Here is a 19,911-nt window from a genome sequence, read left to right as displayed (position 1 = left end):
TGCATCCCAGTGATGTGATGGGACACAGGCTGTGATGGCAAGAGGCCACCTCCCTGCGTGTGACTACCAGCATGGCCTGTTCTAGCAGCATTAATGTGAAGTTAAACACAACCCCCACAAACACATTCTCTCCACCTCATGACACTGGTAAATTATCACTTATTCTGTGCCTTTTTACCTCCCTTTTAACATGAGGCAGAGGTTTCCTCATCTCTTCAGGAGGAAAGGGAAAATTGAAAAGGCGCTACGAGTCATTATTTAGCAGTAAGCACTAATCTGAAAAATGCTATCACGTTACTCTGCTCTGCTTTTAAAAAGTAGCCATTTCTGCTCCCTAGGGACAAAAAAATTTTAATCCTATCAAGTTTTGACTCCAGGTTCTGTGATCTTCTGTTTCTTAGTGGTCACAGAAATGAAGCAGAGTTCACCATGCTGTCATCACAAAGCTGCCATTGGGGACACAGCTGTGAAACTGCAGGGAAGCCTCATTTGGCTTCCATTTGAAGCTTGGTTAGCTGGTTTCTCACACACATAGCTCTCATTTTCCACAGAATGCCCACTATGCTGAGAACAAATGAGGAATTCTGTCTCCTCACGTAGCCACAGATTCCCAAAGCCTGGCTTGTAAAAGAAGCACATTTACACAAGAAGTGCCATGTGTTGGGCACATCTGAAGAGCCCACAGCCCCATCCATTAAGATCCCCTGGAACAAGGCACAATTTGAATCATACAAGTGCCAAGTGGCTGTGCCACAGTGGAACATCCACATGACCATCACAGCTCCCTCCAGCCCTGCTGTGCTTCACAAGCTCAGGCATATTTAAGATCTGATGTTTTAAGAGGACTTGAATTAATAAGACAACTGTCTGTCCAGAGAGGTGTGAGAAAGAATGTACTGTAGTACATTTTGGCAGCCACTCTGTGAGGTATTAGCACTTTAAATTTATGTTAAAGTGAATGGGAGCCGAGCATGCTCAACACTTGGCAAAAATTGATTGTGTTCTTCTCTTGTGATAAGAGGGGAGAACAGAGACTGCTTATTAATGACTTTTATTACAGCAGGACTCTGTAATGTACTCATTGGCATGGGTTGCTGTGGGTGCACTGATTCCTGATCCTACATGTACTGCCTCCTCTCTCATTGTCACCTGGTCCCCCTCCCAGGCTTCCAGAAGACCTAAAATCCTTCCCCTCAGTGCCAGTTAAAATCAAATTAACTGAGAACAGTTTCATCCTTGCTTTAAACATTTCACCTGAAGGCACTAGACCAGAAACAAACATTTTAGGGATTTCCACAGAATAGCACTGTCATATACAGTCATCATTGTTTTATACCACCTACACTTGCCAGAAAAGCTCTCCTCAAAGCCACTCTCTCTACCTTACAACTTCCGTCCAAATCAGGGTTTATTCTGTCAAGTTCTTACCCACATCTGTTCTCCTTTTACTAAATCAGTTTGTTTCAGAATTGAAGGCATGCATTCCTTGCTGTCTTCTAGTAGCTGCTGTTGCCTTGGATGCTGCTTCAGCCAGGACACAGTGAGAGCAGCATTTACTACGCTTCTGAATGCTCTCTTCCAGCACAGAGACACAGGCATTCATGTACCTTCTGCTCAGCCTCTCTGTGGTGTTTGATATTACATATCACTTCTATTCCTGCCTGCAATCAGTTAAACAACAGAGCAATAATCCTCAAAGAGAACAGAAATCAAAACCTTTTCGTTCCAAGTTTTTTCCTGCAGCATGCTTCAAGGCTCAGTCTATTCCTCTCGTTTCCTTCATCAACTTTCCTCTCTCTTGTTGTTTAACTGTTAAACAAAGTCAGTGGAAAAACAGATAAGCCAAATGAAGTTATCAGCCTGAACTGCTTGCAGATGTTTGCATCCCAAGGGGAAAATCATTATTTCCAGTTTTCTCCACTCTTGCTCCAAATGCATGTTTGGATTGAGAACAGCTGGCTGTACCCAGATTCTGGCAAGTTATGGCTGGAATAAGCACTTGAAAGAACTTGCACCCTCCTGAGCATACTACTGTAAGCATCACCTCTCAGATTTTGAAAATTGTCACTTCTCCCAAATTCCTTTTATCCATCTGCAGATGGCTGGAAGAGTGCATCTCCCATCCCACCAGAACTGGCCACTGTGATTCACACAACCTCCAGACCCAATGACTGCAGCTAACACCAAGGACTAAAGCCACATGACCAAAGAATGCTCCAACTTCCACTGCAAGTGTCAGCCTGCCTGTTTGGCTCAACATGTCCCACCAAACTTCTCACACAAGGCTCTGTATGTTACACTTGCCCCTTTACTGTTGGCATTCCATGATAGTTTTAGATAACACTAGTCACACTCTAGCCTGGATATTTCGAAATCGCTGCAGGACCAAACTGAGCATTCAAAGTGTCCATCTTCCTACAATGCTCTCTTCAAAGTGAGTGATGGATATGTTCACCATTTGCTGCAGCAGTTTGGACTCAGGTCATTCACTGGAGATGCTTTTGGATAATGTAACTCACTGCAGCAACAAATGAAATGATGATACGCCTGACGATACAGAGTCAATGAATTCTTCCTCTGTTTATAAACAGAGATATGAAGAGGTAATCAAAACACTGTGGAAGTGCATCACAACATTCTCCCTACAGGCTGAGGATCAGGGACACCAACTGAACTATTTTTAATTTTAAATAGTTTAGGAAGCACTCAGGTGTACGGTGGTTCAAGGTACTTAAGGAAGCTAAGCTTCTTTAGGAAAGGGAGTTTAAGTCATACCAAGGTATATGCTAACATAGCTCAAAACTCTTACCTCAGCCACTACACACCAGGAAAAGCCTGTCTCTAAATGCAGTATTTCATGTTCTGGCATAATATTATTGTGAAGAAAATATCCAAAACCCAGTTCTTCTACACGAAGAACTGGGCCCCAGATCCATACTGATGAGGAGTAAACAGTGCCTAGATAAGCATGCATAACTATTTCTTCTCCTTGGGCTACTTTTTGGAATGTTGAAATAATGAGTTTAAAAAACCTGTATTAGTCCTTATAGTTAAAAATAATCTTTGGTAAGACATTCCATACCTCAGTAATTTTCCAGTAGGCTTTCCATTGTAGATATTTAATCCTTCATAAATAATTGTTGAATGTGATTAAGAGATATTACAAGTATGTTACAAAATACTTGTGTTTTCAGAATTGAAAATTTTTCCAGAAAAACTTGTTTGTTTTTTTTTTCCCCAGTGGCAGATAAAATCTGCTTTACATGTGTTACACTGCTGATGTTGGTGAGATCTGTTCTTGATGGCTGTGGAGCACTACACACTTAACCCTACTGAACAACACTGTTGAGAACAGGAACAATACAAATATGCCTCTAAAAATGCTTCAAATGTTAAGTATCTTGCTAAGCCACTAAATGCTATACTCCTAATTATCAATTTCCTAATATATAATATCTTTCAAAAATATTTATAAATACACAATTCAAGTAAATGCTCAGTTTAGAGAGGCACAAACTGGAAAGATACTGGGATAACACTGTAAGGAAAAGGCATACAATTTTGTTATCTTCCACTGGCATTATGCTCTCCTTCTGAAGCCTGTTGTTACTTCTGACATCTGTGTAAGGACTATGCTTACTCATATTTCCAAGGTTTGTGTTCAAATGGTCTACTCCTGGGAAGGCATGATGGGCATCTGCTCGCTCAAGGGAGAAGCCCCTTGTCTGGGTGTCTGATCTTTTTCTTGCAGTATAATGCTGGTCCATTTTAAAGTAACAGGAGAGCTCTCCTGTGATGCAAGAGTAGAAGTTGTGGCTGGAATGCAACAAACCCACAGCTATTTGATATAGATCACAATTAACATCACATAGATGATGCTTTATCAGAGATTTAATGTTCATTCATTGTAACTGCATTTTCAAATGTTTTAATCACCATTAAAGACCTTCCCAAATTAGATTGTGAAACGTTACCACCAGTAAATCTCTAAGAACAGACTCAATGAAATGAGCAACCCATTGCTGGCACTCTTAGTCTCCACCAGAGCAAGAGTCTTCTTCCTAAGAACCCTTGTTTCTCACTACCTAATTTGTCAACTCTTGCTGTGATATATTCCAGGGTCAGAAGCTAAAAAAACCCTTTGTTTACGCATCTGAAACACAGAAAAGAACCAGAGAATGAAAGGCATCAAGGTGCCCCTCACAAAAACACAGGACGAGAATCTACACTAACAGGATAAATGATGAGACCCTTGGCAAATCTGGTAATAGGGAAGTTTCATTTTCACTTCCATTGCTGTAACTGAGTTACTGATTGAATTCCTTAAGAGAAGAGTAAGAAGTTGAGATCAAAATAGCATGCAGTGAAATAGGAGGATGGCAAATAATGTGAGATTTCGTATTTTATACAAGCATTGCCTCCAGCAGAGTGCTAAACCCCACTGAGCAAGCAAACTCATTGGCAAAACACATTACAAACTGTAAGGCCACTTAAACTATCCCTACTTTAAGCTACTGTTTTTGTGTCCTAGATTGGTTGGTACATTGAACAACCAAGAACTGAGATTCAGCTCATCACTCCTTAATATAATAATAAGGGAAAAGTAAGGTTTGCTGATTGATGGCCTGATTAAAAGAAATGCCAAAAATCTCACGCTGAGGAAAATCAGGCCCTCTATCTGGAGGAGGGAAAATGAAAAACAAAAACGTCCTCTTCCCTCTCCTTACAATAACATTGTTTCCTTTTTTCTACATTGTTGGACAAAGATATCCAACTGGAAAGCAGCAGTTCATTTTCAAACTGTGCTTGATATTTTCTCATTGAATAGAATTTATATTAAGAGATAGTTAGGATTTCTTTTTCCTCTCACACCGATTTTCTTTCAACTTTTATCTTCCAAGTGGCAGCAAGCAAGATAGAAGGTGATATGGTATTACCCTCTTTGTAGAAATAAATGGAGGAAGTTATTTTTGATAACTTTATCAGCTGAGATTGGCACAAGGCCTTTAAGCGAGACTTTCTGTTTTGGATCTATTCATATTTGGACCTGTCATCATTCAGACATCTCACAACTAAGTATCTGGATGACATCCACAGAAGTACTGACGTAAAATGGCAAAAACCAAACCAAACCAACCACACCAAAATGGTCTCAGAAGCAGATTGCCTGTTCCTGCAGCCAAGCACACTGCTAGTGCACAGCTCATGCAAAGCACCTGCTCCCACAGCAACATCCAGACACACTCCTCAAAGTGAGTCAAAAGCACAGGCTGGCTCCACGAACCACGATTTAATTAATCATGAACCCTGAATTGTTTCAATATAGGCACAGAAACAAAGAAATAAGGCTTTTCTAAGCACTCTGGAGTCATTATTATTTAAAATACACAGGGTCAGCTCACCACAGGTCTTTATCTGCAGAGCTGTAGTGAAGTCAGCTAGAAGCAAGGCTTTGATTTTTATATCAGGTTTGGGGACACAAGAACGAAAAAGACAAAAAGCTGTGATGAAATAATAACTCAGAAGATATTCTGATGACAAATGTGTTAAAGGCTTTTTTAAAAAGAATAATAAAAAATTATCTGAAAAGCTGCACGCAGCAGACCTTTAAGATGCTGGTTTTGGAGGAAAAGGTTTCAGAGGAAGGAAACGGGGATCTGCAATGTCCTTAAGGGACCACATCTACCAGGCTTTGCTTCTGGCACGTTCCTTTGGCATATTTACCTCACACTTCTCCACCACGGGCTGCTGGCCGCACTCGGAGCTGTTCCCCGCCACGATGCCAGCGCGCAGGCTCTCGCTGTCACCCGTGCCCTCCTCCATGGAGTAGGTTTTGGAGTGGTTGGCGCGGTGGTGCGCGGCGCCCCGGGCCTGGGCCAGGCTGAGCTGCTTGCGCAGCGCGCGGTTCTCCTCCTCCACCTCCCGCACACGCACCTCCAGGCTCTCGCGCTCCCGCTGGCTCGACGCCGTGTACCGAGGGCTGTGCGGCTGCGACTCCAGCGGGGACAGCGACACCGGCTTCCCATCTGCACCACAAGGAAACAGAGCACTTCTGTCAGAACACACCAGCTGCATCTTCCTTTAATATTGGTGTTGTGAGGCAGAGATGCGCTTCACATACAGCCATGTTTTATGCAGACTTGGCACTCCCAAGCCATGCTTAAGTGCACGGTAAACTTGGACAAATGCTGAATTCTACAAGCTACAGGTCCTACTAATTTTCAAATCACACCAAAAGATAAGCATGTGTTTCTTTGTTCTCATAGGGCTGCCTGCCAGTCTCTAGTCTGGGAAGACAGTCAAGAACATTAGGACTTAATTCAAAGGCAATTAATATACAGTTAAATATATTTTAGAAATATATGCGAGATGAAATAATTTTGCTATTCCCACCCCACTTCCTTCACAGTCAAATGACAGAATTTTGGCAACCATTTTGTGCCAAACAGTAGCCCCAGCTGATTCACATGTGTGGAACAGATGGGTTTTATTCAGCGACATAGTATTATGTGCTTGCTGAAAAATAAGAGGTTCAAGGCAGAAATGTTCAATACACATGTGGGCCAAATTCTGGAAAGTATTCTGGCTTAAAAAGACTCAGTGGAATTTTCAAGAAAATAAGAAGGTTCAATTCAACACCTTCAAGTAAAGTGTCTCAAAAATGTTTAATGAAAATCAAATTGAAGCAAAGCAAAAGACAGTGAGAGTTATCCACAGTGTCACAATTAGCAAGAAATTCCTTTGCAGTGATGATATGTGAGTATCTTATACTAAAGTATTTCTCTGATGTAATTTTGTACTTGCATGTGTTAAATCACAAAATTATTGAACTGCAAGGTTGAAAAAAGCTCTAAGGTCATTGAGTCCAACTGCTAATTCAGCACCAACATATTCACCATTAAACCACAGCCATATCCACATCCACATTTTTTAACACTTCCAGGGATTGTGCTTTTACCATTTCCCTGAACAACCTATTCCAATGCCTGACCATTAGGTCATTTTTTCCTAATATTCAACAAAATCTTCTGTGGCACAACTTGAAGTCATTTCATCTCATCCTGTCACTTGTTGCATGTAAGAACAGGACAACCCTCACCTGGCTACAATCTTATTTAAGGCAGTTTTAGAGAGCAATAAGGCCTCTCCTGAGCCTCCATTTCTCCAGGGTAAGCCCCTCCAGCTCCCTCAGTTTCTCCTCATGGGACCTGTGCTCCAGACCCTTCCCCAGCTACACAGTTCTTCTCTGGATATGCTCCAGCACCTCAATACCCGGAACTGAAAGCAGGATTCAAGGTGTGACCTCATCAGTGCCAAGTACAGGGACATGTTTGCTATTTAATGTTTTTTCCAGTGCAGACAGTCCCATTGGTTTTATCAAACAAGTAATAGCCTGAGTGGAAACCAGGCAGTTATTGTTTAGAAATTCTCCCTAAAAAGTACGTTTTTCACCTACCAACTCAAAACTATCTCCCTGTTATAAAGACCTGTTCTTTGCTTGTTCTTTTTCATTGTTTCACATTAACATGAATGATGAGCAGTCCTCTAAACTGACTTCATGAAAAAAACTGGTATGGCAATCAAATCCTCAATTCTAATTCACATTGTTGAGTTATACAGGTATACACCCTCCTGTTATGTATATAAATCATTATCTTGATTTTCATCATCATCTGGATAGATTATCTTGCATTTCTTGCAGGCTATCTTCTACAAAAATATTGTAATTTATTAATTTATCATTAGCAAAGGTTATGGATAAATCTGAGACTGAAAAACGTCTCAAGACAAATTCTGGAATTTGGCCACTGACATGTTGTAACTTGAATGCTCCAGCAAATAGTTAATTCAAAATTCAATGAGATATTTGATAAGCCCGAAAATAATGGGTGCATCAACAGAGAAATGTCAACATGTCAACATAAAGGACAGAGCCATGCTACAATTAGACATGCAATAGAATACTGGGTTATCTTTCTCCAGCAAGCTTGGAGGACCTGGAACTGAAGTGTTATTTCTCAGCTGCTGATACTCAAGGAAACTAAGATTCATTTGGTTGTGATTCTCTTGCATCCCCATTACTGGACAGCAAGAGTGTATTGTGTAGACACTCTGAGATAAAAAGAAAAACGGCACCTTTTCTCACCCACAGAACAACCAATCTGTGTTATCAACAGATACACAATTACACTGCAAATCTAGCCAAGGACTTCACTGGCTATCTTAACTCCTCACTTGGTGAATATCCAGCCAACACAGATATTAACTCATTGCTTCCTGCCTTTGTCACTGAATTTTCCTAGCTTCAGATAATTACCAGAAAAGGCAGCAAGATATGGAAGTGAATCTCAGAACAACATTCATCAACATTTCAAAATATGGAAAAAAATTAAACATATCTTTACCTATTCTACAGACATAAATCAATAGATCATAAATGCTGCTTTTCCAAAATTAAAACTTTTAAAATTTTTCTTATCTTTTAGAAAAGGATACCATTTTGTACATCTGAACAATTGCAGATATACTGATCAGAAAAGTTCAAGTGTTTCTACACAGTATTTAGAAGAAACAGCATAGTCTGAGAAAGGGACTGAAAGAAAATATCACCTCGCTGCCTCAGACTGAAGTTGCAGCAGCTATGAGAGCAGCCCAGTCTTTATGCAGCCTTGGCTTTAAGTGCCAGTAACTCCATTACTGTTCTCCCAGTAGCAAATATTTCTGCTGGTATGTAAAAGGAGTAAGGAAATCCTCTCAGGAATTAGCTAGCTAGGCTCTTCATCTGAAATGTACAACTAGTTGAAATGAACTGATTTACTACAGAAATTATCTATGTTTTATTACAAGTTGCCAAGTCCAAGATATTTTCTGAAATTATCTCTTCTGAGTTTGTACAGCTGGACAAGTCATGTTTTGTTACTAATACTTCTCACTATTCTCAGGTGTATCATGTACTAGGTATATTTTCACATCCCAGATCTCTCTGCTGCAAATGATAACATGACAATTCCAGGACCCATGTGAAATAAAATTATAAACCAAAAGTGAACAGAGTTTGATCCTAATACTCAGAAATAAAGTAATATTTTTAATAACTTCAGAGATTGCACAACTCATAATTTTTGCACATCTGAGGCTGGCAAGGCTGGTGGCAAGATACTATTTGATTTAGTTCTGTGTGTTTCATCTCATCTCTGAAGAAGGAGTAAGTGGATTAATGTTAGGGACCACTGACGTTTGATTGTGTTGCTTGGCAGAAGAGTTAAACTGATTGCACTGCACTTGAATTTTATAGTTTTTAGTAACTGGCAGAATGCTCTGAGCTGGTGTCTAGGCACTTTTTATCTAATCTAAATCAAGATAAAATAACATAACACATAACGAGGTCTGTGTGACTTTGGGACTGAAGATGTCCCAGGGAGCACAACAAGGAACATTACTGTGCTCTGAAGCAAGTAGTGTACTTTTGAATGGTGTGATAAATAATAATATAGCTATTATTTTTATTATTCATTTGGGGTTATTGCTCTATTTTTGAACTTTGGCAGTTTCAATTTTCAACTTTAGTTTTTTTTTTCTGTGTCAGAAAAAAAACTTCAGACTTGTGCTAATGCAACAGTACCTACAAAGACCTGCAAAATTCCACTGTCCACAAAACAAAACTCAAACACAAAGCTGAATGATTATTTCATGGTCGACAGCAGTCAATGACTTATTCTCACACAATTCAGAAAACTTGACAATATGTAAGTTATGAATTCTATGGATTATTGAATCTTTCTGCATATAGGAAATCACTTGAATTTAAAGTAACAGATTTCATTTAATACTAACTTAAGCAGAATGCCTAGGACACTGGACAAAATAAAGCAATCAGAAAGCAATCCAGCAAAATTAATTTGAAAGGAGAAGGACTGAACCGGTGGCATTTTCTTTCTTACATACAGAACTTAAAGGATAGGCATTAAAGCCAAGTTCTTTGTTTTGTAGTTACCAGACTTGGGAGAGGTGATAGTTCTGAAAAGGACCCAGTGGCATTGGAAAGTTGCCAAGGAAAGAGGCATAGAGAAAAGAACATTTATCCAAGGGTTACTTGGGTAATAGAGAAAGAAGCAGAGTGTAGGAAAGTAAAATTTTCTCTGATTCAGAGAAGAAAAATGCAGAAGCAGGCATCCCAAGTTTTCCAGACAACCCAGATCTGAACTAAAATGCTTACAATTGTGTTAGGAACTGAGGCCCATAAAATTATGGAGCATGTTTTGGGAGGGTTTTTAAAAACTTTTTACATTTCATTTGTTAGAAGGCACAAACTACATGTGTTTTGGCATCTTGACAAGGTCTAGAGGTTTCTATATGTTTCAGCCATTACTCATCCCCTGCCTAGTAGCATGCAATGCCTTTAAAACAAACTAATGGCAGTGAACTCTAGGCTGCTCCTTAGGTAAGGGGAAGTTATGGTGCCCAGAGACAGTGTTTCAGTCTGACTACAGATACAAGATATGCTTCCATTTCACATTTGTCAACATTTGAAAATTCACATTATTTCTGCCCACTTTGAAGACTAGCAGCATAAGAATTTTAATGAAAAGCCAGTATTTTGCAGAAAGAAATGGGATAGCAGGTAACCATGCTCATTACTCTCCTCCTGATAAGGGCTCAAAATCATTTCAAGTTCATTGCAGAATTATTTTTTGCCACATCAAGACCATTGTGGAGAACTCCATGGACTCTAAGGTAAAAAAAAACCATAAGACTGCAGTCAGGCTACAGAGACATAAAAGCCAGGTGTAAGCAGATAAACTATCCTTTCTATTCTGGAGTTCTAGCTCAGCTTTAATCACCCAACATCTTCGTACTCCATGCACTGCTGCTCAGCTGGCGGCTCTGGTAGGTCCTGGCTATCTGGGCAGCTATGAATGAAGTTATTTCTGCTGACACTTTGGTACTTTAGATATGTGCCTCCATGAGTAGGTGCTAAGGCATCCCAAAGTACCTATTCTCACACCAATTTTTTTTCTCCAACAACTTTTTGTGAAACACTGCAGTGTGATGTCAGCTGGAAGTAGAAAACCTTGCCTGAACAACCATTTTAACAGGGAAACATAGTCCAAGCAATTTACTTCAGGTCTGTAAGTAAAGAACTTCTTCATCCTAACATGATATGAGCCAATTAAATGCTCCTGCTTTTCACGTGTCAGAGGCAGAAACTTGTAACACTGAAAGATGTCACAGTAAGTGCACCGAAGGCTGATGTTCACTTGACAGAGACAGCACAAGAAGTAACAAGAAGCCTTTTCATACAGCCCACACAAGTTTCCTCAGCTCTGACAGAAGAACTTCTCCCCATCACTATTAAGTCCTTCTCAGGATTTGGCATGGACAACACATGTGTTAAGTTACCTGTTATTAGTTAGGAGAGGCTGTTTGCACTGGAGATGCCAATCAACCATCAGGCTTGGACTCAGTCAATACTAATTGCACTTAAGAGCTTCAGCAATTCTTTAAGTACTAAATTTGTGTTCAATTCCACTGCTGTTAAGGGTACTTAAGAACACATTAACATGGTTTATTGAACCCAAACCTGAACCATTCAATTCCACTGAAGGTCAGCCTTACTTAAAGAATCATGTTATTGCCTGCTATTCATATACAGGGAAATGACTTTCTCAGTGTCCTTTCCTTGAACAAAATAGCCCTCTACAAGCAGTGGATTCAGAAATCAAACATATCATACAAAAAAACCTTCACCCCCAGAACACCAGACTTGCCAAGTGCATTGACTTTGCTTGGCCAGTTTTGGCAGCAGAGGGGCTCCAGGGGCAGCCTCTGTGTGAAGCTCCTGGAAGCTTTCCCCATGTCCCAGAGAGCCAATGCTGGATGGCTCCAACACGGACCTGCTGCTGGCCAAGGCTGAGCCCATCACAAGCAGTGGTTGCCTATGGGCTGACCACAAAGAAGGGGTAAGAAGTTACTACACAGAAGCAATTGTAGCCAGAGAGGAGAGGAGTGAGAATACAGGACAGGAACAACTTTGCAGGTACCAAGGTCAGTGCAGAAGGGAGGTGCTCTAAGTACAGAGCTAAGATTTCCCTGCAGCTGTGGGAAGACCGTGGTGAGGCTGATGTGCCACTGCAGTCCATGGAGGTCCGCATGGAGGTCCACTGGAGGACCATATGCCAGAGCAAGTGGATGCCCAAGGGAGGCTGTAACCCTGTGGGGAAGCCCACCCTGGAGCATGCTTGCTGGTGGGATTTGTGATCCGTGTCGGGGTGTCACCCTGGAGCAGTGTGTTCCTGAAGGACTGTATCCCATGGGAGAGACCCATGCTGCAGCAATTTATGAACAACTGCAGCCTATGGGAAGGACTCTCTTGGAAGAACTTTGTGGAGGGCTATCTCCCATGGGAGGGACTCCACGTTGAAGTAGGGGAAAAGTGTGAGGAGCAAGGAGATCAAATGTGATGAAATGACCACAAGCCCCATTCCCTGTTTTCCTGCACCATTACAAGGAAAATGGGAGAGAAAAGCAGGAGTAAATTTAATTTGGGAAGAAGGTGGAAAATAAAGTGGGCTTTTTAGATTGAGTTTTATTTCTCATTACCCTACTATTATTTGATTGGTAATAAATAAAATTAATTTTCCTGAGTTAAGGTCTGTTTTGCTTGTGACAGTCAGTAATTGGTGATGGACCTCTTTCTGTTCTTGTCTTGACCCATGAGCTCTTCATTATATTTTCTCTCCCTGTGAAGCTGAAGAGGGAAAATGATAGTGCAGCTTTGGTACTTGGTGTCCAGCCAGGGTCAAGCATCCACTGAAGTCAAACACAAGTTTGGAAATGTGAGAATGATGGTCTCCTGTTCAATCTTTGCTGTCATTCCCTTCTGTTTGCTGACAGGATCCTGCATGATCACCACTTTATTTCCAAAGAATATCAGCATCATTGTGTGCAGAGGATGGATGGTGATCATAGCTATTTAGCAGGTTGTTTCAGCTCATCATTCTGTTTGTAACCACGCATACCTATCCTACTTATTTATTCCCTCACTGGCCTATGATGTTCATTACTATCCATCTTAATGCAGCACAGGGATCAGTGATGTCTTTTAACAAGTTTTTTAAAGGAAAGGTGGTACTGTGAGTCCCTCTTTTGCAGTCAAGCAAGAAGTTGTGCAGTCCTTAACACTCACAGAAAATACCATTTTCGGATGCACAGCTGAGATGGGTCTGATACAGTTTTTCAACAAATAATCACCTTTTCTGCACTCCAGTTTTTCAGAGGACAGCTACATATACAACAGTTATAAGCTTAACATTTCTGTAATGCAGGAGTCTGCAAGTTGGAAATCCAGGAAATGTGGGGAAAAGTACTTAGCAGCCACTTGCAATATTATTGTTTTATGAACACCGTGTAATGAACTCGGTGGTAGAGACAGAAACAATTCCTCAGGGCAAATTTGACTTCATAAATTACAAAGTTGTCCCCTGCCTTGTTCATGACACAAATTCCAGTCTCTTAAATTAACTAAATGGAGGGGTTCAAGAACCACTTTCTCTGCATTGCTGTATTTGCTCTGCATGCAAAATGGGGAAGGGGTTGTGTTTCAGAAAGGCTTTGCAGGTGTACCATCAACGATGGCATCATGCTGCAGAACTGCAGAGAGCTGTTTATGTGCTGGCTGAGCAAATGCAATTCTGATAGGGATTCTCTAATAGGGATGATAAAGAGTAAAAGATACCAGGTAAAGAAAAAGCATGAAGCAACAGAATGCAGGAAGAAGATCTAAACATAAACATCCTTCTTGGAAACAGATGTGACTTTTTAAAAATAGTTTGTTTTTGCAAAAGAAATATAGGCTCATTAGCTAGTTATGAATGTTGGCTTATTAGCATATTCAAAACAAGGGCCCATAAGTCTTAAAATATTTGCTCATTTCCTTGTCTAGAATAAAGTAACATTTCTTCTGTTTGTTCTTCTCATTCTTTCTTTCCCTGTTTTGCATTGCCTTGGCAATATATATGCCTCTTCAAGAAAAGGACTAAAAATAACATTTCTCTCCTTTCCATTGGCAGCAGAGATGTAAGAAAATAATATCTTATCAGAGTGAGCACTGAGGGAAAATAAGATTTTATCAGGGACTTGGTTTGACAAAGATAACATGTTATCAAGAGGGGAACTTGGCAAAGATAACACATTATCAATATCAGGAGTAAAGCCTGGGGAAAATAATGTCTTAATACCTATTAGATTCTAAATAAGCCATCTGTGCTCTTGACAAATTGTTATTTTCTCCAAGTCCCATTCCTGTAAAGATGCTGATTTTTTTGGCAAACCACTTCTTTAGCAGTTGGGAAGCGGGGGAGAAAGAGCAGAAAAGAAGCTCCATCTCCCCAAAGGTAGAGGGGTATTCTCTTTCTGCTCAAAAGCTTTGCAGTAGGTCACGACTGCCAATGTGACAGCCAGAAAGACTCATATGTGTGGACCCTGAAGGCATATTGCAGGGAAATCCCCTACAACAACACTCAGCAAGCACACTGCAGAGCACCCGGTGACAGGAGGAGAGAGAGGGTCAATGCCCCTTCTGTCCTCTGACCATGCTACCAGGCCCTGAGGTGTTGCCTGTGAGGTTTTTTGGCAAACACACTTCTCTACAGAAGCAATGACTGGCTATCCCTTAGCAGTGACTTTTCGTCATAAACAACCTCATCACAATTAGCAGTATACACGTGGGGTACAAATAAATGAGATCTTTTAGGTCAGTTACAGACATAAATCCCTGTTCAGTTAGAGGTTACCATTCCCACAGCTTAAGCTGACCCAGAGGGTCACACAGAGCTTCTCACCTCCTGCAGTGCAACACATCCAACTCAGCTTTAGCTGGTCTGAGCCAGCCCAATTGCCTCTGCCCTGAAGCATTCCCCTCTACCACCTCCATGACAACCAGTGCCTGGTGGATGCCGGTGCCCTGAAGCTGAAACCTTCTGCAACTCGATTATAAATCTTTAGAGTTTCAATCTGGATGAATTTAAATAAATTGTGGCACCTCCTGGAAAATGAGAAATCCAATTAATAGTAGGATGGACTACTAAACGTCCTAAATGGCAGAATGTGGGTGAATGCCACTGGTTATTCATAGGAATGGGCAAGCAGGGAATAATTAGAAGGGAAGCTGTGGAGGGCCTGTAAGAGTGTGATGTGAATAATAAAGCACACTTAGGAAAAGGCATATGAATGATATCTGCAGGCTAAGTATTTGTAGCCAGCTGAATTTCCCTGGTGTAGAGCACAAGTGGGAGAGAAAACAATGGGATTTGTTAATCTGAAAATTTCCTATGGAGAAGCAGCATCTCTTTTTTCATTAACCATTTGGACTTCTTACACCCAGGTATTCCCTGCTCAGGTGTGAGTTTTGTCTTAAGGTGACTACTGGCCCTGATATAGCACAATGGATAATCAGCAGCAGGCAGCCATTACAGCTCTCTGAGGTAAAGCATGTGCCCAAATGTGTCACTGCAGCTGTACACACCACTGTGACTATCATTCATGGCATGGGATGTAAGAGACTGGAGCTATTCTATGTTGGCTCCTGCTCAGTAATAAACTGTGGAAGAGATAGGAAGGGGAAAAGCCTAAAATGCATCATTTTACAGTGTTTTTTAAGAGGACAGAAAGTAGAAGAAATAAGTACATGTAGGCTTAGAAAATGTATATATCTATGTTTCTACAATTGCCACAGTAACCACAAGGTAGAGACAAGCATGCTCAATGCAAGCCTAGCAGCAGTTAATTCCAATTCTGTTGCTGGTAATTAGCCTCAGCTGCTCATCAATAGAGGCTCCAGCTGATAATTATTAAGTTAAACTTCTGAGCAGTATTTGCATATGTAAAGCACGCTTTCCCTGTTGAAGCAACAATGGATGCTATAATGCATTTCCTGATTGTACAGCTCTTGGATTTGGGGAACCTGGGCAAGAGAGTCTGCTTTGCATATCCTTCCTCACCCTCGTCAGGCCAACCTTTCAGAAGAAATGCACTTGCACACACTGGCATCTACAAGCTACAGTGGAAAACAATCCTAACCCTGCACAAAAGGGAAAAATTCATTTCAACCAGAATAATACAAAAGACAGTTCTGCACATTCCTCTAAACATTTACCTTAACTTCCTTACAACCTAAAAACATGCAACAACTTGTCTGTGACAAGGTAGCCTGGTCACCTTAACTCCAGATTTGGTCCATTAGCTCCCAGTGACCACCTTTCAGATGCAGTGGAAAATTCAGCATCATTATGTGATTCTCTGTTAAGCTTTTTCTCATATTAGTTCCTTCAGGTCAGAATTTCATTTCCTGAATGTGATACTTGGTCACCAGTAACAGCCATGCCCCCCTGATTAACTGCAGTGTCAAGAACACAGATAAACACACACCATGCCTGGATTATATGTATCTCTTCAGTTCTCCACGTTTTCATAATTCCATGACTGATAAGACATGCTCAGATCTGCTTAATACCCAAGGAGTTCAGAGGCACAGTCCCTTAGGGATAAGGAAACATGAAAAGGAATAGGGAAGACTTTTGTGGAATCTATAAGAAAACTCCTTGTGCCTCCATGTAGTTACCCTATCACTTTGGTTTGAGTCAATGGTAGGCTTACTATTAACAGACCTGAATGGTTTTTTTTTATCAAACAAGGAATAGTAAAGCAAAAGATCTATTTATTTGATGATAAAAAATATAAAGCAAAAGTAAACCAAAAGTTTGGCTTTAGGTAAACATGGGAAATGGGCTGAAAAAGGGAGGTCTAAGGCAATGCAGGTGGTCAGCCTCTGGGAAAGCCACTCTCTTTTAAGTAATGGTTTAAAACTTAGTAAATAGTAAAATTTGTGTGCCTTGCTGGAAGTCACCTGGTAGCAAAACAGACTTTCATCACATAAACAGAAATGCTGCAGTGTTAGTTCAGGCTGGTTGGTGATGCTGAAATCTGCTCAAAAGCTTGTTACATCCCTTCATCTCCCTTGGCACAGAGATGCCATCAGAGAACCATGTGCTCGTATTTTGATTCAGGCTGCTGAAAAAGGAGACTGAACACTCACTGAGCATCAGGGATTGTTCAAGGATTAATAAGTAAGTAAAAAAATCCAAATTCTGCACCACAGCATTTCTTCTTTAGTAGTACCAAGATCTGTAAAAACCTGCAAATCTTATAGAGCACAAGCCAACAACAAAAACAGCTATGAGCATACATACATAAAGTCAAGTAGCAAAGAAAAAATTTTCAGATCAGTGATTGCTCTTCTTTATAAATATATCTGAAGACTACATAAGCACACAGTGTTATTCCTCTGATGATGTAACACTGCTAAAGTTATTAGTATTGTTCAGTGTTGAGTCTTTTTTTCTCCCCACACATTCTCAGCACTTCATTTGCTGCGAATGCCATTTCAGCCACTTCAGTCCCAAAGAGAAGTGAAGGGAAAATGCAAATAACTGCACATTCAGGATACATGAAGGCTGATCAGTGTTATGACATTTATCTTCACCTATGACAAGAGATAAAATAACTCTGGAGTTAGCTTCCTGTCCTCCTCATGAAGAAAAATGTCATATCAGATAATCATGTACTATATACAGCAAAATTGCTAACACACTTTGCAGAGGAAAGAAACATCTCAGCAGTGATACAGATGGTAGGTTACATGTCACGGCTATGACATCAGAAATGAAACACACATCATTTTAAAACAGTAGATGTAAAAATCAGTCATGGCAGAAGAAATACCCCTACAACAACAGTACATAAATTAGCTAAGGGCAGCTAGTTATTTGCAGAAGTTAAAGTTGTGTTAAATAGCTATGAGTTGTTTGTGGAAGTCAACAGTACTTTCAGAATTAGCTTCAGTGTAGCCAAATATCTATCCAAGGACTACAACAAATTTTTGGTGATCAGACTCTATTGATATGTAATATGGAACCTCATTTTTACACTAACTTAATCAACATTTACATTTTTAAAAGTATTTAGTTTTAATATATTGGAAATGCTCCTTCTACAAAGATATGGTAAGTTTCTAAGAACTGATTTTTTATCAGATGTATCTGGTTGCTGTATCAGGTAAACAGAGATTTCATTTCTATCAGTGATTTAAGTTTCCTATAATACACGAGGAAAATACTCTTTTTTATTATATTGTTATTTTGTTACAAAACTGAAGACAGTGTATAAGAAACATAGTCCTCTTTCAAGTAAGCAAAAGGCAAAACTTGGTGACTGATGAAAACAAGCGTAGGTCTAACACTGCATGATATGTGCATGCATACAGTACGGTGGTGCTACTCATTTTTATCTTGCACCACAAATACACCCAGTGCTGTACTGTTTTAGGTTAGAATGTGGGCTATGTCCCCTGTGCCCCATCACAAACCTGCTGAGCTTCCTGTGAAGCAAGCAAAGGAGATTTTTCATTTTCAAGCAGCCAAAAGTTTATTAAGGTTAAAATCAGCGAACTGGGAGCAAGACTTAGCTGTTCTGCTTACTTAGGGTTTGTCTTGTAACAGATGAGGGGGATCTTGGAGACTAATTCACATTTCTGCTGTGCTCCACAGAAACATCTTAATGCACACTTAGGATCCTCAACTAGATTTCTGAAGAATATGCCTACTCTTGTGTATGACAACACTGAGGTTAAGCCCTACTGACACACTTATTTACTAATATGAAAGAAAGCTGCTTTACTCAGAGCAGTAGTGCTCAATATTGACAGGATTTGCATGCTTTTAAGTAAACATTTCCTTTTTTTTTTTTCTCAAATAGATGTCTAGTTTCCCAAGTTTTCATGACCTCCAGGTGTTCCTCTCAAAAGCAGTATGACACCTCTTTAGTAAGCACAGACAACATAGGATTTTTAAGGATGCTCTTGTGAGGTGAGACTGAATGCAGGGCCAATGGCCATCACTTTCTACACTGATATATACTACAAACTAATTGATGTCTATGACAAGTTTCTGTGTTGGAGTAATGGGAAGATGAAGGCAGAGGCATTTACGAAAACTACTGTATTGTGTTGTGTCTAGAGGTCAATTACAGTCCTACAATTGTTCTTTATTCTGTTGACAGATTTTCACTAAATGTATTTCTCCATCTTCCTTTGTTAGTGTAATTATAGGTTTATTCACTTCTACCATTTGAAATATCTTTTATCTTAACATCATTGCAGAATAGACAGAGACTTGACCAAAATTGTTGATATTGAAAAAACACAAATTAACGTACCTTATGCCTAAAGAACAATCAGACATGGAAAAAAACAATAGATCAGCTACATAACAAAAATGCTACAACCTTAAAAGTCCTTTAAAGGTCGAGCAAAAGAAGAAACAACCTGATTGGTAAAAAAGAACAGAGAAAAAGGTGGCTTCCTTTCTCACCTTGTTTCAGGAAAAGGGAAGGATCTCAGTATTTTTAATTATATATTCCATATGAATTTGAGCTAATCTAGACATGGAAATCAGCTGTTAATAAGTGACATTGGATAAAGCTGAGGACTGAAAGCTAAAGAACATTGCTTCCATCACCTGTATTTTCTCTCAAACATACCCTTACAGAAATTAAGGAATCTCCATCTATGACATGGACTTCTCCCTTCTAAATTACGACCATCTACCCAGGAAAACCTGAGGCAGGCAACAGACTAAGAACACTTTATAGTCCTATTACTACAAAGTTTACTTTCTAAATTATGCCTTCTGGTTTTAACTATCACTAAAACAGTACAGATATTGAGTTATACCACTCCTGACTTTATGCTTTCCTCTGAAGAAGATCCTGTATGTCTAACATTATATAATACGTATCCTGTCCCTTATGGTAAAATTCCAATAGACGAGACATTCCAGTGTGACTTCTCCTGTTTTG

At 40.0% G+C, this 19,911-nt stretch overlaps 1 protein-coding gene across 2 annotated transcripts in view; it reads right to left on the bottom strand.

Moving 5' to 3' along the window:
• Window positions 1–19,911, bottom strand: part of LARGE1 (LARGE xylosyl- and glucuronyltransferase 1) — a 279,977-nt gene that overhangs the window by 141,766 nt on the left and 118,300 nt on the right. For both annotated transcript variants that reach the window (XM_036401466.2, XM_036401467.2), the window contains one exon: window positions 5,725–6,026. In XM_036401466.2, the coding sequence (XP_036257359.1) occupies window positions 5,725–6,026 (302 nt within the window). The remainder of the gene's footprint in view (window positions 1–5,724; window positions 6,027–19,911) is intronic.

The sequence above is a fragment of the Molothrus ater genome, chromosome 5 (genome assembly GCF_012460135.2).
Source record: "Molothrus ater isolate BHLD 08-10-18 breed brown headed cowbird chromosome 5, BPBGC_Mater_1.1, whole genome shotgun sequence".
In the NCBI taxonomy this organism is placed as follows: domain Eukaryota; kingdom Metazoa; phylum Chordata; class Aves; order Passeriformes; family Icteridae; genus Molothrus; species Molothrus ater.
The sequence above is the reverse complement of the archived record's forward strand: the minus strand, read 5'-3'. Positions and strand labels throughout refer to the sequence as shown.